At 35.5% G+C, this 14,053-nt stretch overlaps 1 protein-coding gene across 1 annotated transcript; it reads right to left on the reverse strand.

Moving 5' to 3' along the window:
• Positions 1–5,090: 5,090 nt before the first annotated feature.
• Positions 5,091–6,395, reverse strand: LOC101892795 (cAMP-dependent protein kinase catalytic subunit-like). The gene has a single exon (XM_005183742.1). It carries the CDS (start codon positions 6,393–6,395, stop codon positions 5,091–5,093), a length of 1,305 nt encoding a protein of 434 aa, XP_005183799.1.
• Between the last annotated feature and the right edge of the window lie 7,658 nt (positions 6,396–14,053).

Consider the following 14,053-nt stretch of genomic DNA (forward strand, 5'->3'; position numbering starts at 1 on the left):
ATATTCTCACTCTGTGAGTATAATCGTCCGTAAAGGTCGCAAAATAAAGATTTCCTTCTATGGACTTTACTTCCATACGGCAACATATATCACAATGAATAATGTCTTAAACCTTAGGCAGCCTGGAACTTTTCGTAGGCAAGCTGGGACGATGCTGTTTATATTCTGCGCATGATATATATGGTTCTACAGAATCCTTACTCAAATTTTCACATAATAGACCTTAAAATAGAAATCAGGCGTGTCGTTTAATTTTTTACATCCCAATATTTTAATCTATTGTGGATCGGTTCACGTTTTATGCACATTTTAAATGCAACTCTATTGTGAGAAATCTGTAATGATTGCTTTTGGCCTCAAAATTCTCAAAATTATGCCTGGCTTCAATGATTACTATTATCCAACACTTAATATTTTAATTTAAGAATATTATTATTATTTTTGTTTGTTTATGTTATGAAGCATGACTTGATCCATTTCCACAAGAATGGACAGATTCTCTCCACATTCAAATGCACGAACAATGGATTTACTATCCATTCTTCAATCCAATTTTACACCACAAGCACAATTTTTGGGACTACATACGCTGATAATTCTTTACTGGCTTGAATTACCTTCTGCCTTTTTGTAGCAACAAATTACAGAAAAATACCACAAATTAACAAAATTAGTCATTAATTTACTCCCATTCAAATAAAACACTTTCTATTTAGTTGTTTTGCAAAGTGTTGGCACTCAAAAATGATAACAAATTGGTTAATACACAACACTGGTCAAATATATTCATCACAATTAGAAATGTCACAACATCGAAGGCTCATGCTCACTGGTACTCCAAACCCTGAAACCCATTAAAATCATTTGATGCATAAAGCATACTCACTAAGCCATCTGAATCACTCTGACATTCATACATGTCTGCATGGACACTTCCAAAGATGTTCTCCATTCGAATAATCACTCGTTTTAGCTAAACACTCCACACTTCAGATTTTGAGTAGCAAACAAACAAAAAACTGTATGAAAGGATGCGTGGATGGATGGATGGATGTGTGACCGAATGATAGTTTGAATTATGGTTGACGTACCCATGGTAGTATATTTAAGTTCTCTTTTTTCAACTCGCTTTTGTAAATGGTAACGAAAGTTCACACACACACATACGCACGCCCCATCATCATCATCATGACTTCATGTTTAGAACTGTGGAGAGACATCAACAGTAAATGAATGTCAACATAAAGTGTAAAATAGTTAACATGCCATTGCTGTCATTTGGATGGTTGGATTTCGTATGGCCCGGTGCGGTTGTAAGGGTATTTTGCTGTTCGTTTGTTTGTTAAAAGTGATAAATGCACCACAAAATAAACAACAACAACCTAACCATAAGCTCTAGCGACAATAATCAACAACATCAACGAGAGGCCAAAAAACATGATTCCATCGTTGGTATTGCCACTACAAATGTTAGATGATTGTTGCTTGAGGTTGATGTGATGTTCTACTGTTCTTTTGTGATATGCTGATATGACGTTTATGCAGATATGTCCAAACTTATGGATAAGGTGACGATGAAAACATTGGCAGGCCAGAGAAATGAGAAAATCTCGTCTTATGTATGATATTCCTTTCCGATATTCATTCCCGACGAAAACAAGGATAGCAATTAGATCGAAGCTCACATCTCTTTTTCCGTTTGACAAACTATCTTCTTGCAGCTACAAGTTTGTAGGTATGTCAATATCAGTATGATGTTATTCTCAGGGTATCAATAAAATTATTGAAACCAAATTGTCATTAATTCTAAGATTCGTTAACGATCAAAGTAAAACTAAACAATTCTCAAAACTCTTATATCTATCGACAGAATTAAAAAAAAAATAATTTGTGATTACTTTACAGGTTACATTTATGGTTCTATCTTCATGTAATTTGACAGGAACAGCTGACGATGAGAAAAGCAAAAACATGCCAAATTTAGTCCGCATACACGAAAGGGCTTATTAATTTCATAGCAAATGCCAAGCGTGTGCAGTAAACTTCATTGTTTTGAAGTTGAGTGGCATTCCTGAGAATTCGAGATGGCAACATACTTCCTCGTAATAATCGTATTATCAATTAAATTGTTGGGTAGTTTTTTACTCTAAGCCTAATACCATTGCAAGGGCGTTGTGAGTCAATACTTCTTAATATAATGATATGGTAGCTATATCCAAATCTACCCTCCAATTATACCCTACATTTGATACGGTCAAAAGGTGTCTAATCAAAATAACGGTCTTAGACCATTGTTCTTTTTGGACCATATCCGTTTCAAGACATTTGGAGTCGATCTAGCGAGATCCGTCCGTCCGACCGTCTATCTGTCTCTCTGGCTGGCTGGTAATATTTTCGATCGAGTTCGGAGATGGGCAATATCGGTCCACTCCTTTTTGCACCCCTCCCCCCAGAGAAGATTTATTTAATTTTATTTAAATTTTAAAAAAAAATATATATTTTCTGCACTGAAGGAGAAACGATAATCCAATTTTTGCTCCAACTTTGCAAATCCTAATATTTACGTTAGTGCTACGTGATGGATAATATCGGTCCACTCCATCAAGTACCTCCCCCACAAAGGGTAAAAATTTTGATTAATTACAACTCTTATAAAATGTGATGTAAGAGTCCAATTGTCAAATTTCACACATCCAAATATTTTTGCTAACCCAAGGTCTGGTGTTAAGATGGAATACATCGGTCCACTCCTTCTGGTACCTCCCCCACAAAAGATCGAAATTTTGAATATCCATTAAGCTCATAATATGCGAAATTAACATCTGATTCCATTTAGACTTGGCATATCTGAATATTTCTACGAACACAGGATCTATTATAAAAATGGTAGAGATCGGACCATTGCTTCTGGTATCTCCCCCACAAAGGGTCAAAGTTTTGAATAAGCAGAACGTTTATAAAATCCGAAATAAGCATCATGTTCTCTGTTGTGAAGATGGGATATATCGGGCCACTCCTTCTTTTGAGTATCTATGAAGCTCTTAAAAAGTGAAATTAACATCCGATTTCATTCAAGACTTGGTACATCTCAATTTATTTCCATCAACACAAGATCTGTTATAAAGATGGTAGAGATCGGACCATTTCTTTTGCTACCTGCCCCACATAGGGTTCCATATTTTGAGAAACAAAACGCTCAAAGAAAGTGAAATAAGCATTAAACACTGTTTAAATTTCACACACTCAAACATTTTTGCTAATACAATATCTGTTGTGCAAATTATTTTTAAATGATCGAACATTTTTATTTATTTTTTTTGGCAATATAATTAGGCAAATTTATTATTGTTCCAAATTCCGTTACCCATTTCAAATTTGGAAACTGTATCTGTAAACGATCAATAGGTATGTACATATAATTTCTACATTTTTGGGAGGTACCTTCGACTCTGATGCTATATCTCCAGTTTCAAGTGAAATTACAAGAATTTATATAACCTATGTTACTTTCAAGCGATGTTGTAGTACACCTGGAAATTTTCAGAAAAATCTGTGCAGCTGTTTTCGTGAACAAAAATTACAAACAAACATTTTGCTCTTTTATAGATATAGATAGTGAAAATGTAGAAAAAGATATACAGTAACCTAAATTTTCAAATGATGTTTATAATAGCCATTAGTATGGCAGAATGTGTAAATATAGGACAAATGTGATGAAACTTTGTGTGACGACACTTCATTTATAAACTTCACTAATCTCAAATTAGAGAACGATTCTTTATTTGGTATGATTTTTATATCCTCCACCTTGGAATATTTGTTATATACCCCGTAAAGTATATATATTCATGACATTTGGCACTATAGTTTGTATTGTGCCTAGGATGTATGGTATTGAGATATATCGGTCCACGTTTTCGTGTATCGCCCATATTAAGATACCTCCCAATATGTGGCATTTTGATGGTTTTAACCACATTTACAACTGAATTGTATCAAATTTGGTATTAAGAGTTTGTAGCGACTTCTTCCTCTTATTACTGAACATAGTCTTTATAGGTCCATTTTTGACGATTTTAGTCACATTTCTTCACGGAATTGTTTCAAATTGTGGTATATAAAGTTTGTCTGTAGGCCCTTGTTTTCCTGTTGCCCCCATATATTGAAATATATATAATTTTTAATAGAATTGATCGTACAGGTATTTGCAGATTGTACACGTTTGAATTCAGATAGCCGTAAAATTTATTATTTTAAGATCGTAATAGGTACAAGCCCTCTGGTAGCACACTTAGTCAAAAATAAAAATATTGTAGAAATTGGTATTTTAGAAACTTGTACAAATGGCGGAGGGTATTCGAAGTTCGGCCCGGTCGAACATAACTGTTTTTTACTTGTTTGTTTTAATTTCCTATTCCTTTAATTATAACCATCTAAGGGTTAAGTAATCGATCATATTATCTTTTTGGCTGAACTATGAATGAAAATATCAATAAACCGAAATCGATTTTAGTCGACTTTGTGTTGAAAAGTCAAAATCGATTTTAAAGTGATTAGGCAAAGTCGAGGGATCAAAAAGTCAAATTTTTCTTTGACAGAAAAATATGGGAATGTCCACTTTCGTATTTGACAGGGTTTTTAAGATGACGTTTCCTCCTAGTCTCTGCGGACATCTTAGTTACAGTCTTTTTCTGATAATGGAATATGTAAACTGTAAAAATAAATCTGGATAAATTTAAAATAAACTCGGTCATGAGAAGACTTTTTTTTTACATCTAGTTGAATATAAGCGGATTAAGTAAATACGACATTTGTATTTAAAAGCGATATAAAAGCGGTATAAGGATACGCCTTCACCCCACCTCGTACATGTATTGAAGTCTCATACACAAAACTTATTCTTATATTTTCCGGCACTACATAGCTGTGCCAAAGATTTCCCTACCCCTAAAAACACAATTCTAATGCAAAACAAACATTTGGACAGATTCATAAACGACCGACAGAAGGACAAAAAAGGCAAGCAATAGCTATTTTGAATAGAAAAATGATGAACAAAACAGACTGTGAAACAATGCAATTAATTTCACTTACCATATGGTCAATGAAGTTGTTGTTGACGATTCTCCCGCACCGACACTAGTTGAACATACACCATAATTCTCTCTGCTGGCAACATGTGAAGGGGGACGGAAGGCGTCTGTGTCCATATACCGCTGCTGCTGCTGCTGTTGTTGTTGATGTGAAAGCGGATGATGCTGGAAATATTGTTTTTGGGTCTGATGGTGGCTTCGAAACGGTTCGTCCTGGTGGGGATGGTGATACTGATAGAGCTGATGGTGTTGGTAACTTTGTTGCATGAAATCGTATGACGGCGTCACCGACGATACAGATGAAAATGTCGGCTGATTCATTGCTTCATGGCTTTGAAATTTATGATTCTCCGAGTGTTCGAATGGCGATGAAGAAAAAGTGGCAGCAGTCATCAAAGATGGAATCGCAACATATTCTTCTGGCTTGATGTGATGTGACATGTTCTGTGTTGTCTGATTTGTTGGCGTTACATGCAACGATGCTTCTGCCGCAGATTCCAGAGACGAGCAAGACGCAAAAGTTTTATGACATTCATTGTGTTTAACATTGTAAACTTTACAGTTGTCAGCAGCATCGTTTCGCTTTTCAACAGCTGTATTTGCTGTTGTGTGATTGTTGCCGCTACACTCGACAGCATCATCACTGTCAATGGTTTCATTGAAAACTTTGCGATACTCTTCATGGCGAGGCTTGCTGTTGGTATCAGCCATCATTTGTGTTCCTGTTGTGTCAAGATTTTGTTTGTCATCATTGCTGGTGTGATGTTGTGAAGCCACATCAGTATTGTTGTCAGCCATAACTTGTTGTCGTCGTTTGTCAAAGAAGTTCGAGTGATTATTGGCATTGCCAGCAAAACCACAACGCTCCTCATTAGCCTCTTGGCCTTTAGTCTGGCAATCATTTGATTGTGCTATGTTGGAAAACTCTGTTGCCAATGCCTCCAGTTTACTATAGTTGTCATGTTCCTTTAATGTTACGGTGGTCCTTTCGTTGTTCATCTTTTTTACAAAAATAGTATCACTACAATAATTGTTGTCACCATCGGTTTCGTCACTGTCATCCCTCTCTTCAATGTCCGACTGTGGCTGTGATGTTGAGTCTTCCCTCTTATGTGCTTGGTCATTTGTCAAAAGACTTTTGAGTGATACATTTTGATTGTTTGGTGATTTTAAAGATTTGTCAGCTATTTCAAAGATTTGTGGCAGCTGATAAAAATCGCTGTTGTGGGATTGAATTCGTTGAATTTGATGTTGTGCCAATACAATATCGCGTGCTAGGAGATATTGTTTGTCGGGCAACATAGTCGGTGGGGAGGAAATCACATTGTTCGTTGGTTAAGTTGCTTTGATGATATGTTTGACCATTCGATTACATACTGCAAAGTCCGGAAAAAATAGATATATTAAAATAGAGATTAATTCATTTAATGGGTTTAAATTCTGGTATATTATAAATAATCTAACTATGTATCAGAAAGGGTAATTGAATATAATTGGAAAAGCGGAAGTGCCCACATTACAATCCACATATCTATAAGGCGATATAAAACAAGTTTGGGGTTTGAATACAATTCAACCCTTTCGATGTTGTTATTCAATTGAAGTGAACTAAAATTGACATAGAGAAAAGTTAGGTAGATGTGGGTACTAGACATCTACTTCGACCATAAAACAACATTCGGTGACATAACCGTGGTAAAGATTCCGAGTAGGACGCAGGGTCTAACAGAATGGGTGTTTTGCAGAGCTCGCAAATATATACGAAAAATTACGTCATTCCCTGCCCGAATGTTGCTCTGCGGTATTTTGGCCCATTCCCGGCGAAGCTCTTGCTTGAGACGATCGACAGTTTGGTATTTTTTAGTGCCAATCTTGCTTTCCAAAATACTCTAGACACAATAGTCCAACGGATTGATATCCAAAGATTTTGGTGGCCATTGTGCGCTGGAAATGAAGCATGGAAACTCATTTTGTAACGATTCTTGGGTGGCGCGTGCTGACTGCTATGGTGCTGAGTCTTGTTGAAATGTCCAAGGTACGCGGCCAAAATGTTTGCGTGTCCAAGGCTTTAAAACACCCTCCAGAATATTTTCGCAATAATATTCGGCATTTATTATGATGCCGCGGTCGATTCATACGAGCGGAGAGCGAACATCGGCTGTTCTAGTGGCCAACCGAAGGTGTAAATTCTCAGTTCACCTCTTTGGCAAGCAAATACGATCATATTGTTTGTTTACAATCTGCTGGACATTTCACCACTTTCAAACAACTCTTTAGCTCTTTTGAGTTCTTGCACTTTTTGGAATTTCAATGGCTTTATCCCGAGGCCGATATTTGGAATATTGCGATATGTTCAGCTCACAATCCATTTTAGGTCACTGCGGCGCGGGTATCGATCAAGTCGCTTCTTCATTTTCGAACCATTCCTGCTGACATTGCTGCTTTCTTCCATCCACTTCCTTGACGTCGGGCTACGCTACCAGTATCACGGTAACGAGCGATAGTATGAGACACAAAAGATTTATTCAGATTTAATTGCTTGAATCACGCTTGAATTCCATCACGAATAACATTTTTTATACCCTCCACCATACTATGGAGGGTATATTAATTTTGTCATTCCGTTTCTAACTCCTCGAAGTACTCATGTCAGACCCAACAAAGTATATATATTCTCGATCAGCGTAAAATTCTAAGACGATTTAGACATGTCCGTCTGTCTGTCTGTGTGTCTGTCTGTCCGTCTGTCTGTCTGTTGTAATCACGCTATCTTTCGAACAAATTGAGATAGAAGGCTAAAATTTTGCACACATGTATATTTTGCCAGTAGACAGGTTAAGTTCGTAAATGGGCCATGTAGGTCCAATTTATCATATAGCCCCCATATAACGCTACTTCCCGATATTTGGTATTTTTATGATTTTAGCGACATTATTTACCGGAATTGTTTCAAATTTCGCATGTGAAGTTCATAATGGATACTTCAGCCCATGCCAGAAAATTGTCTGTGCAGGTTCACGTCTTCGTATAGCCCCCATATAACGGTACGCCCATATTCAGTATTTTGATGATTGTAGCTACATTATAAACAGATTTTTCTTCAAGTTTCGCATTTAAATATTGTAATAACCTATGACAAAAGTATTTTTAAGATTTTAACAGAATTTTTAACGGATTTTATTTTTTTTTTGAGATTGCCAAATTTGTACCAAATGGTGGAGGGTATTAAAAGTTCGGCCCGGTCGAACTTACAGCTTGTTTTTTTTTTTTTTTTTTGAAAATTCTCACCAAAATGCTTTTGTACGCTTGTAAACAATATAATAAGCTGGCTTAGAAATGACAGCAGTCTGAAGTTGGTTGCAGTTTTTTCAACCATAAACATTTACGTTCATTTAGCTATGTCTGTCTTTTTGTTGACATCAAGCTAGTGTCCAAACGACTTGTGGTAGAAATCTAAGACTTTTAAGCGCGCAAAATGCGCCACACTGTTCCACGATATCACAGCGCCCCCATATAACGGTACACCAAAATATTTGCAGTTTCCAAGGTAGATCTACAAGGTAGTCGCATCAGCCCAGCTGACGGCACCTTTAAATGTCAAAACAAGTTGTTGTAATGCTGAATTCGCCCTAAATGAATGCAACACAAAAACAAATCTTGTTTATGACTTCTTCACTAAAAGTAAAAATTATTATTAATTTAATAAAATTATTAAGATTTTGATTACTGATATTCATGTTCTGCTGTTGAAAATGTGGTGTATGTATGGCCACATGCATTGGAGTGTTGGTGCCCTGTTTTTGCATGGAACAGTTCGAGAATGGTTGTTACTGCTGCTGCATATGTACACTGTTAACATGCGATACATTTTGGGCAATGTCGCTGGAGATGTTGGCGGGTGAATCCATACCATGTGGTGCAATTTTATTCAAATTGAGATTATGTCCAGCATTGGCCTTAATATGTAATTTATCGTGGACATTTCCAGGCGGCCCAGACGTAGAAAATATTACAGTTGTGGGCTTGTATAAACATTTCGAGGGCTAACTATCAATTTGGGACTTTTGCAATGGACCCCGAGAGTTGGCTTAATTTCCACACACAACATAAAATGTAAACTATCATCTCGTTTCTGATTGGTTGAAACAAATTTGCCGCAAACTTTAAATGTCATGGCGAATATATATTTTTCGCCTTAGATGCCAATTTTGACATTTGAGGGTACCACAAAAGTTGCTTTGTTGTAGCAATTCGACGATGTGGTTACCTGTTAGATCTACCTTGGCAGTTTCCTTTTCGTAGTTATTATGCCTCCGCCAGAGTATTGCCTTTTGTGATATTCCGTAGTTTGATAATTTAGTCAGATTTTCTATAAATTTTTAATTTAATTAATTGGAATTCGAAATAGGTTTTATATTTGTAATAGGTGTTATATTCTTCAACGCTTGCTTATATGGCCCCTAACACTTTTCTCTTTTTTATTTGTTATCCCTGCTAAATGATGTGATGGTTTGAATAAAATCAATTCATTCATATTGTTCTTTAACATTTCCACTTAAGTCGACTTCATATTCCAGGAATCTAACGGAGTAGATCGAAAAGTACGTGACTGTTCCATTTTTTGTGAAATAAAATGGAATTTTGCTTTTTTACATTACAGAAGGTAGACCCCTGAAATTTGGCAAAATTTCTGTATTGACTTGCATTGATCAATAGATCATGGGATCCATCGGTCAATGCGATATATATTTTTATCAACGAGTTGCCTTAATTTTTCGATTTCGCTTCAATCATTGCCCCTTATTTCCAAGCTAGAAAATATATTTTCAATAGCAGTTTTGGCAAACATGTCACATGCACTGAAATCAATTTCCACTTCAATTGTTTTCCTCCAAAAATATCAAACAGCAGCAATTAATGGCTTCGAATGTATCAAACAATCATTTAGTTTTGCCCACAGAATGGCAGTGAGCGAAGAAAGTATACAACTTTCAAGACTTCCCATTCCTTGGTAATGAAAAAGTGCTTTGTCACAAAAAATTCCAACTTCGACAAAAATTGCATGTTTCAATTGCTGTTGCTGCAACTATTTCTATTTTTGTTGTTGGCGTTGCAATGAAGTGAAGAAGAAATAGCTGCTATTGCAGATGCTACATTAGTAGACAAAATAATGTCGTTGCTTGTTGTCGTCTTATGATTGGTTTTGTTCTCGGCAAAAAAAAAAAAAAAAAAAAAAAAAAATGTTTCGTTTATTTGTGAAACATCGTACAGAGGTCAGTAATTAAAAAATTATTGCAAACAGTGTTTCAAAAACGTTTAAATTGTAAGGGGAAAGGTGAGGTCATGAATAAAATTTTAGTGAGAGAAAAAAATAAAGGCAAATCAAAATACTACTTTCCAGAAAAAGTAGTCGCATAGTGGTGAGTGTGTGATAGTGTCTATCTGGGTTTCCTTTTCACTGCAAATTTCAGATCATCGAAAGAAAAATAAACACATAAATCATAAACATATGATGTTCACCTTAACAAGGCAAAACTCAAAAATTAACAAGTAAAAAAGCAGTAAGTTCGGCCGGGCCGAACTTTGAATACCCTCCACCATTTGGAACAAATTAGAAAATTTTCAAAAAAATAAAATCCAATAAAAATTCTTTTAAAATCTTTAAAATATCTAATATCGGCACCTTCCTATAAAGACAAATCTATGTCTGCGTGTAAAGTACTCACAAGGAACACCTTGTATGGATTTTCAGATAATTCCATTGGAAAAAGTGGCTAAAATCATCAAAATACCGAATATAGGGGAGTACCGTTATATGGGGGGATATACGATATTGTGGACCTATAAAGACAAATCTATGTCTGCGTGTAAAGTACTCACAAGGAACTCCTTGTGTGGATTTTCAGACAATTCCGTTGAAAAATGTGGGTAAAATAATCAAAATACGAATATCGGGGGGTACCGTTATATGGGGGAAGTACGATATTGTGGACCTATATAGATAATTCTCTGTCGAGGTATAAAGTACTCACAAGGAACTCCTTTTGTGGATTTTCAGACAATTCCATTGAAAAATGTGGCTAACATCATCAAAATACCGAATATCGGGGGTACCGTTATATGGGGGCTATACGATATCGTGGACCGATATAGCCCATCTTCGAACTTGACCTGCCTGCAGACAAAAGAGAGATCTGTGCAAAATTTTAGCTTCCTATCTTAATTCGTTTAGACTGTAGCGTGATTTCAACAGACGGACAGACGGACGGACATGGCTAAAGAATATATATTGTTACTTTGTTGGGTCTAAAATGATTATTTCGATGAGTTACAAACGGAATGACGAACTTAAGATACCCTCCATACCTTTTTTGGTGGAGGGTATAAAAATGCAACCAAGCCTGGTTGTGGGATTTTAACCGCGGACCTCGGTGTGCAGCCAACTAGAAGTTGCCTTCTCAACGTTCGGAGCCATTAACCGGTCTTCATACAGCAGCACTATAACACATGTATGCATTGGAAGCAAAGTAGTTGTTGTGACAAAAGATCCATCACTACTTTGCTGTAAAAAAGATTTGCTAATAGAACTTGAGTCAAATGTGGAGGGTTTCTGCTGTTTAATTCGCATTTGCTTAATCGCAATGTGTTCCAAATAAATACTACTTTCCAGAGAACGGGCCTTTGAAGCCATCATTTACATTAAATATGCTTAACCAACGACGAAGCTCGTCGCATTGTGGTGAGTGTGTGATAGTGTCTATCTGGCTTCCTTTTCACTGCAATTTTCAGATCATTAGCTCGTATCGAAAGAGAAATAAACACAAAATTAAAATAATTTGGAACAATATTATTTATACGATAGCACAACCTAAATTCAATCTTAATAATTTTTTTATGATAAGTTTACTATTCCTTTGGCATGTGATTATCATGTAGACCTTGTTATACAATTTGTACAACACTCCTGACATATTATTATTATTATTTAATACAGGGTGAGATGAAAAAACTGCAACCACTTGCAGACTGCTGCCATTTCTAAGCCACTCGTCTGATAGCAGTTACAATTATTCCAGCGATAGCTCATTATATTGTTCACAAGCCTACAAAAGCATTTTGGTGAGAATTTTCCAGACAAAAAAAAAAAAAAAAAATATCTATATATAAATGTAAGTTGTGTTAGTTACTACGCTTATAACTTAAGAACCGCTGGACTGATTTTAAAGATCCACACAAATTCGGAGTTGTCTCCTCTCCGAAAAGGATAATATCCAAAAAAATCGCGTAAAAATGTGATATATTAACATTTTCATTTTGACTTTTCAAATGTACAATAGTAATGTTTTATTTTGCATGACTTTTTTCTATTTTTACTGCCTTTTTTCTAATGTACATTTGTAGTGTTTTTTATTTTTTATTTTTGAATTCGAATATTAAAACCAATTTATTTAATTGACTTGATTTCTTGAGAACTGAAATTGATGGCGGGTTACATGGAAGTGTAATACCGAATTATATGGTGGCGAAACGGAATAGATGATATCGAAATAATTTAACGCGGTCACACCAAAAGAAAGATAATTATTAATTAAAAGATAATTACTTTTTCAAATTCGCTAAAAAATCACGAAAAAGAGATCTCATTGCAAAAATTCTCAAATCGGGAAAAAATCCAAAAGATTTTCAGTGGAATCGAATTTTAAAATAATAGTAAGGGTCTTTAAACATTTGCTGTAATAAATCAGCGAACAAGTTGAAGATTTTTTCAATTTGCTATTCTTCTTTTGTCATTTTTTTTTTTTAATTTGTATTTGCGAACACATTTAAACAACCAAAAATGACAGAAAAAGCCTAATGGAGCTCATTTCAAAGCGTGGACCTACTTCTTTCATGTGACAATAATCCGTCCAATGAGAGCTCAAAATGCAAAATTCTTTGGAAGTACAATCAGTAAAATACCAAATTTAAAGGGTGCAAAATAATAGAGCGAATGGGACTTTTAGTAAGAAAAGGATTTCTATCCTTCCAGGAATTCTTCCCAAACATTCAAGATACCTTAAATCACTTTTGCAGGTCATGATATCGATCATAACTCACGGATAAGAGTACAACCCGATTTTATATTTATATAACCATCATATGATTTAAGCTATTTTTGGGGTCTTGGCCACTTTTTTCATATTTTGGCCCTTATTTGGCATCTTTGACTCTAAGGGGTTAGGGAACCATCATACAGATAATTGCCACATAGGAATTTATTTAAGTAAAGTCCCCACATTGGAGTATCCCCAAGTCCACTTTCACATATAATGTGTGGTCAGAAAAGAAAATAGTTTGATATGATATGTTGTTCTGTTAAATTTTTGATTTGGTCTCTATTTGTCATATTGGATTATAAGGGCTAGAAGAATGTTTTCAATGTAGGTCGATGTCTCGGAGTAGTGCCCATGTAAAAGTATCTCCTGATTTTACCATATTTCAAAGGATTTGGCTAAAAATGTGTATTTGGGGGGTGAAAACTTACACAAAAATATGAACATATCTACAAATTTTAGAATTTTTTCCATATAATAGTACCCCCTCAAGTCCACTTTTTGGCGGACAAACAGACCGACATGGTTAGGGGGACTTATAAGAACGCTAATGGACAATCCGAGGTGCTAATGGCTTAAAAAAGTAATTAACTTTGGCTATTCTTAATTCATTCAGCGCTCAATTATGAGGTGTACAAAATACAGCAAATTCCAAATTACTGCTCATTTCACTGGAAGATTTTGCTACGATTTTTACCATACTAAAAATTAATTTGATCCCTTACATGGGGATAAGATTGATATATACTTTTTAATAGATTTGTATAGCACATCCACACCTTTGAAGCCCACGGCTTAAATATGGGTACAGGTATTTTAAAACACCTTTAATCGACCAGTACGGGAACACTTATATCAGTCATATCT

The sequence above is a fragment of the Musca domestica genome, unplaced genomic scaffold (genome assembly GCF_030504385.1).
Source record: "Musca domestica strain aabys unplaced genomic scaffold, Musca_domestica.polishedcontigs.V.1.1 5, whole genome shotgun sequence".
NCBI lineage: Eukaryota > Metazoa > Arthropoda > Insecta > Diptera > Muscidae > Musca > Musca domestica.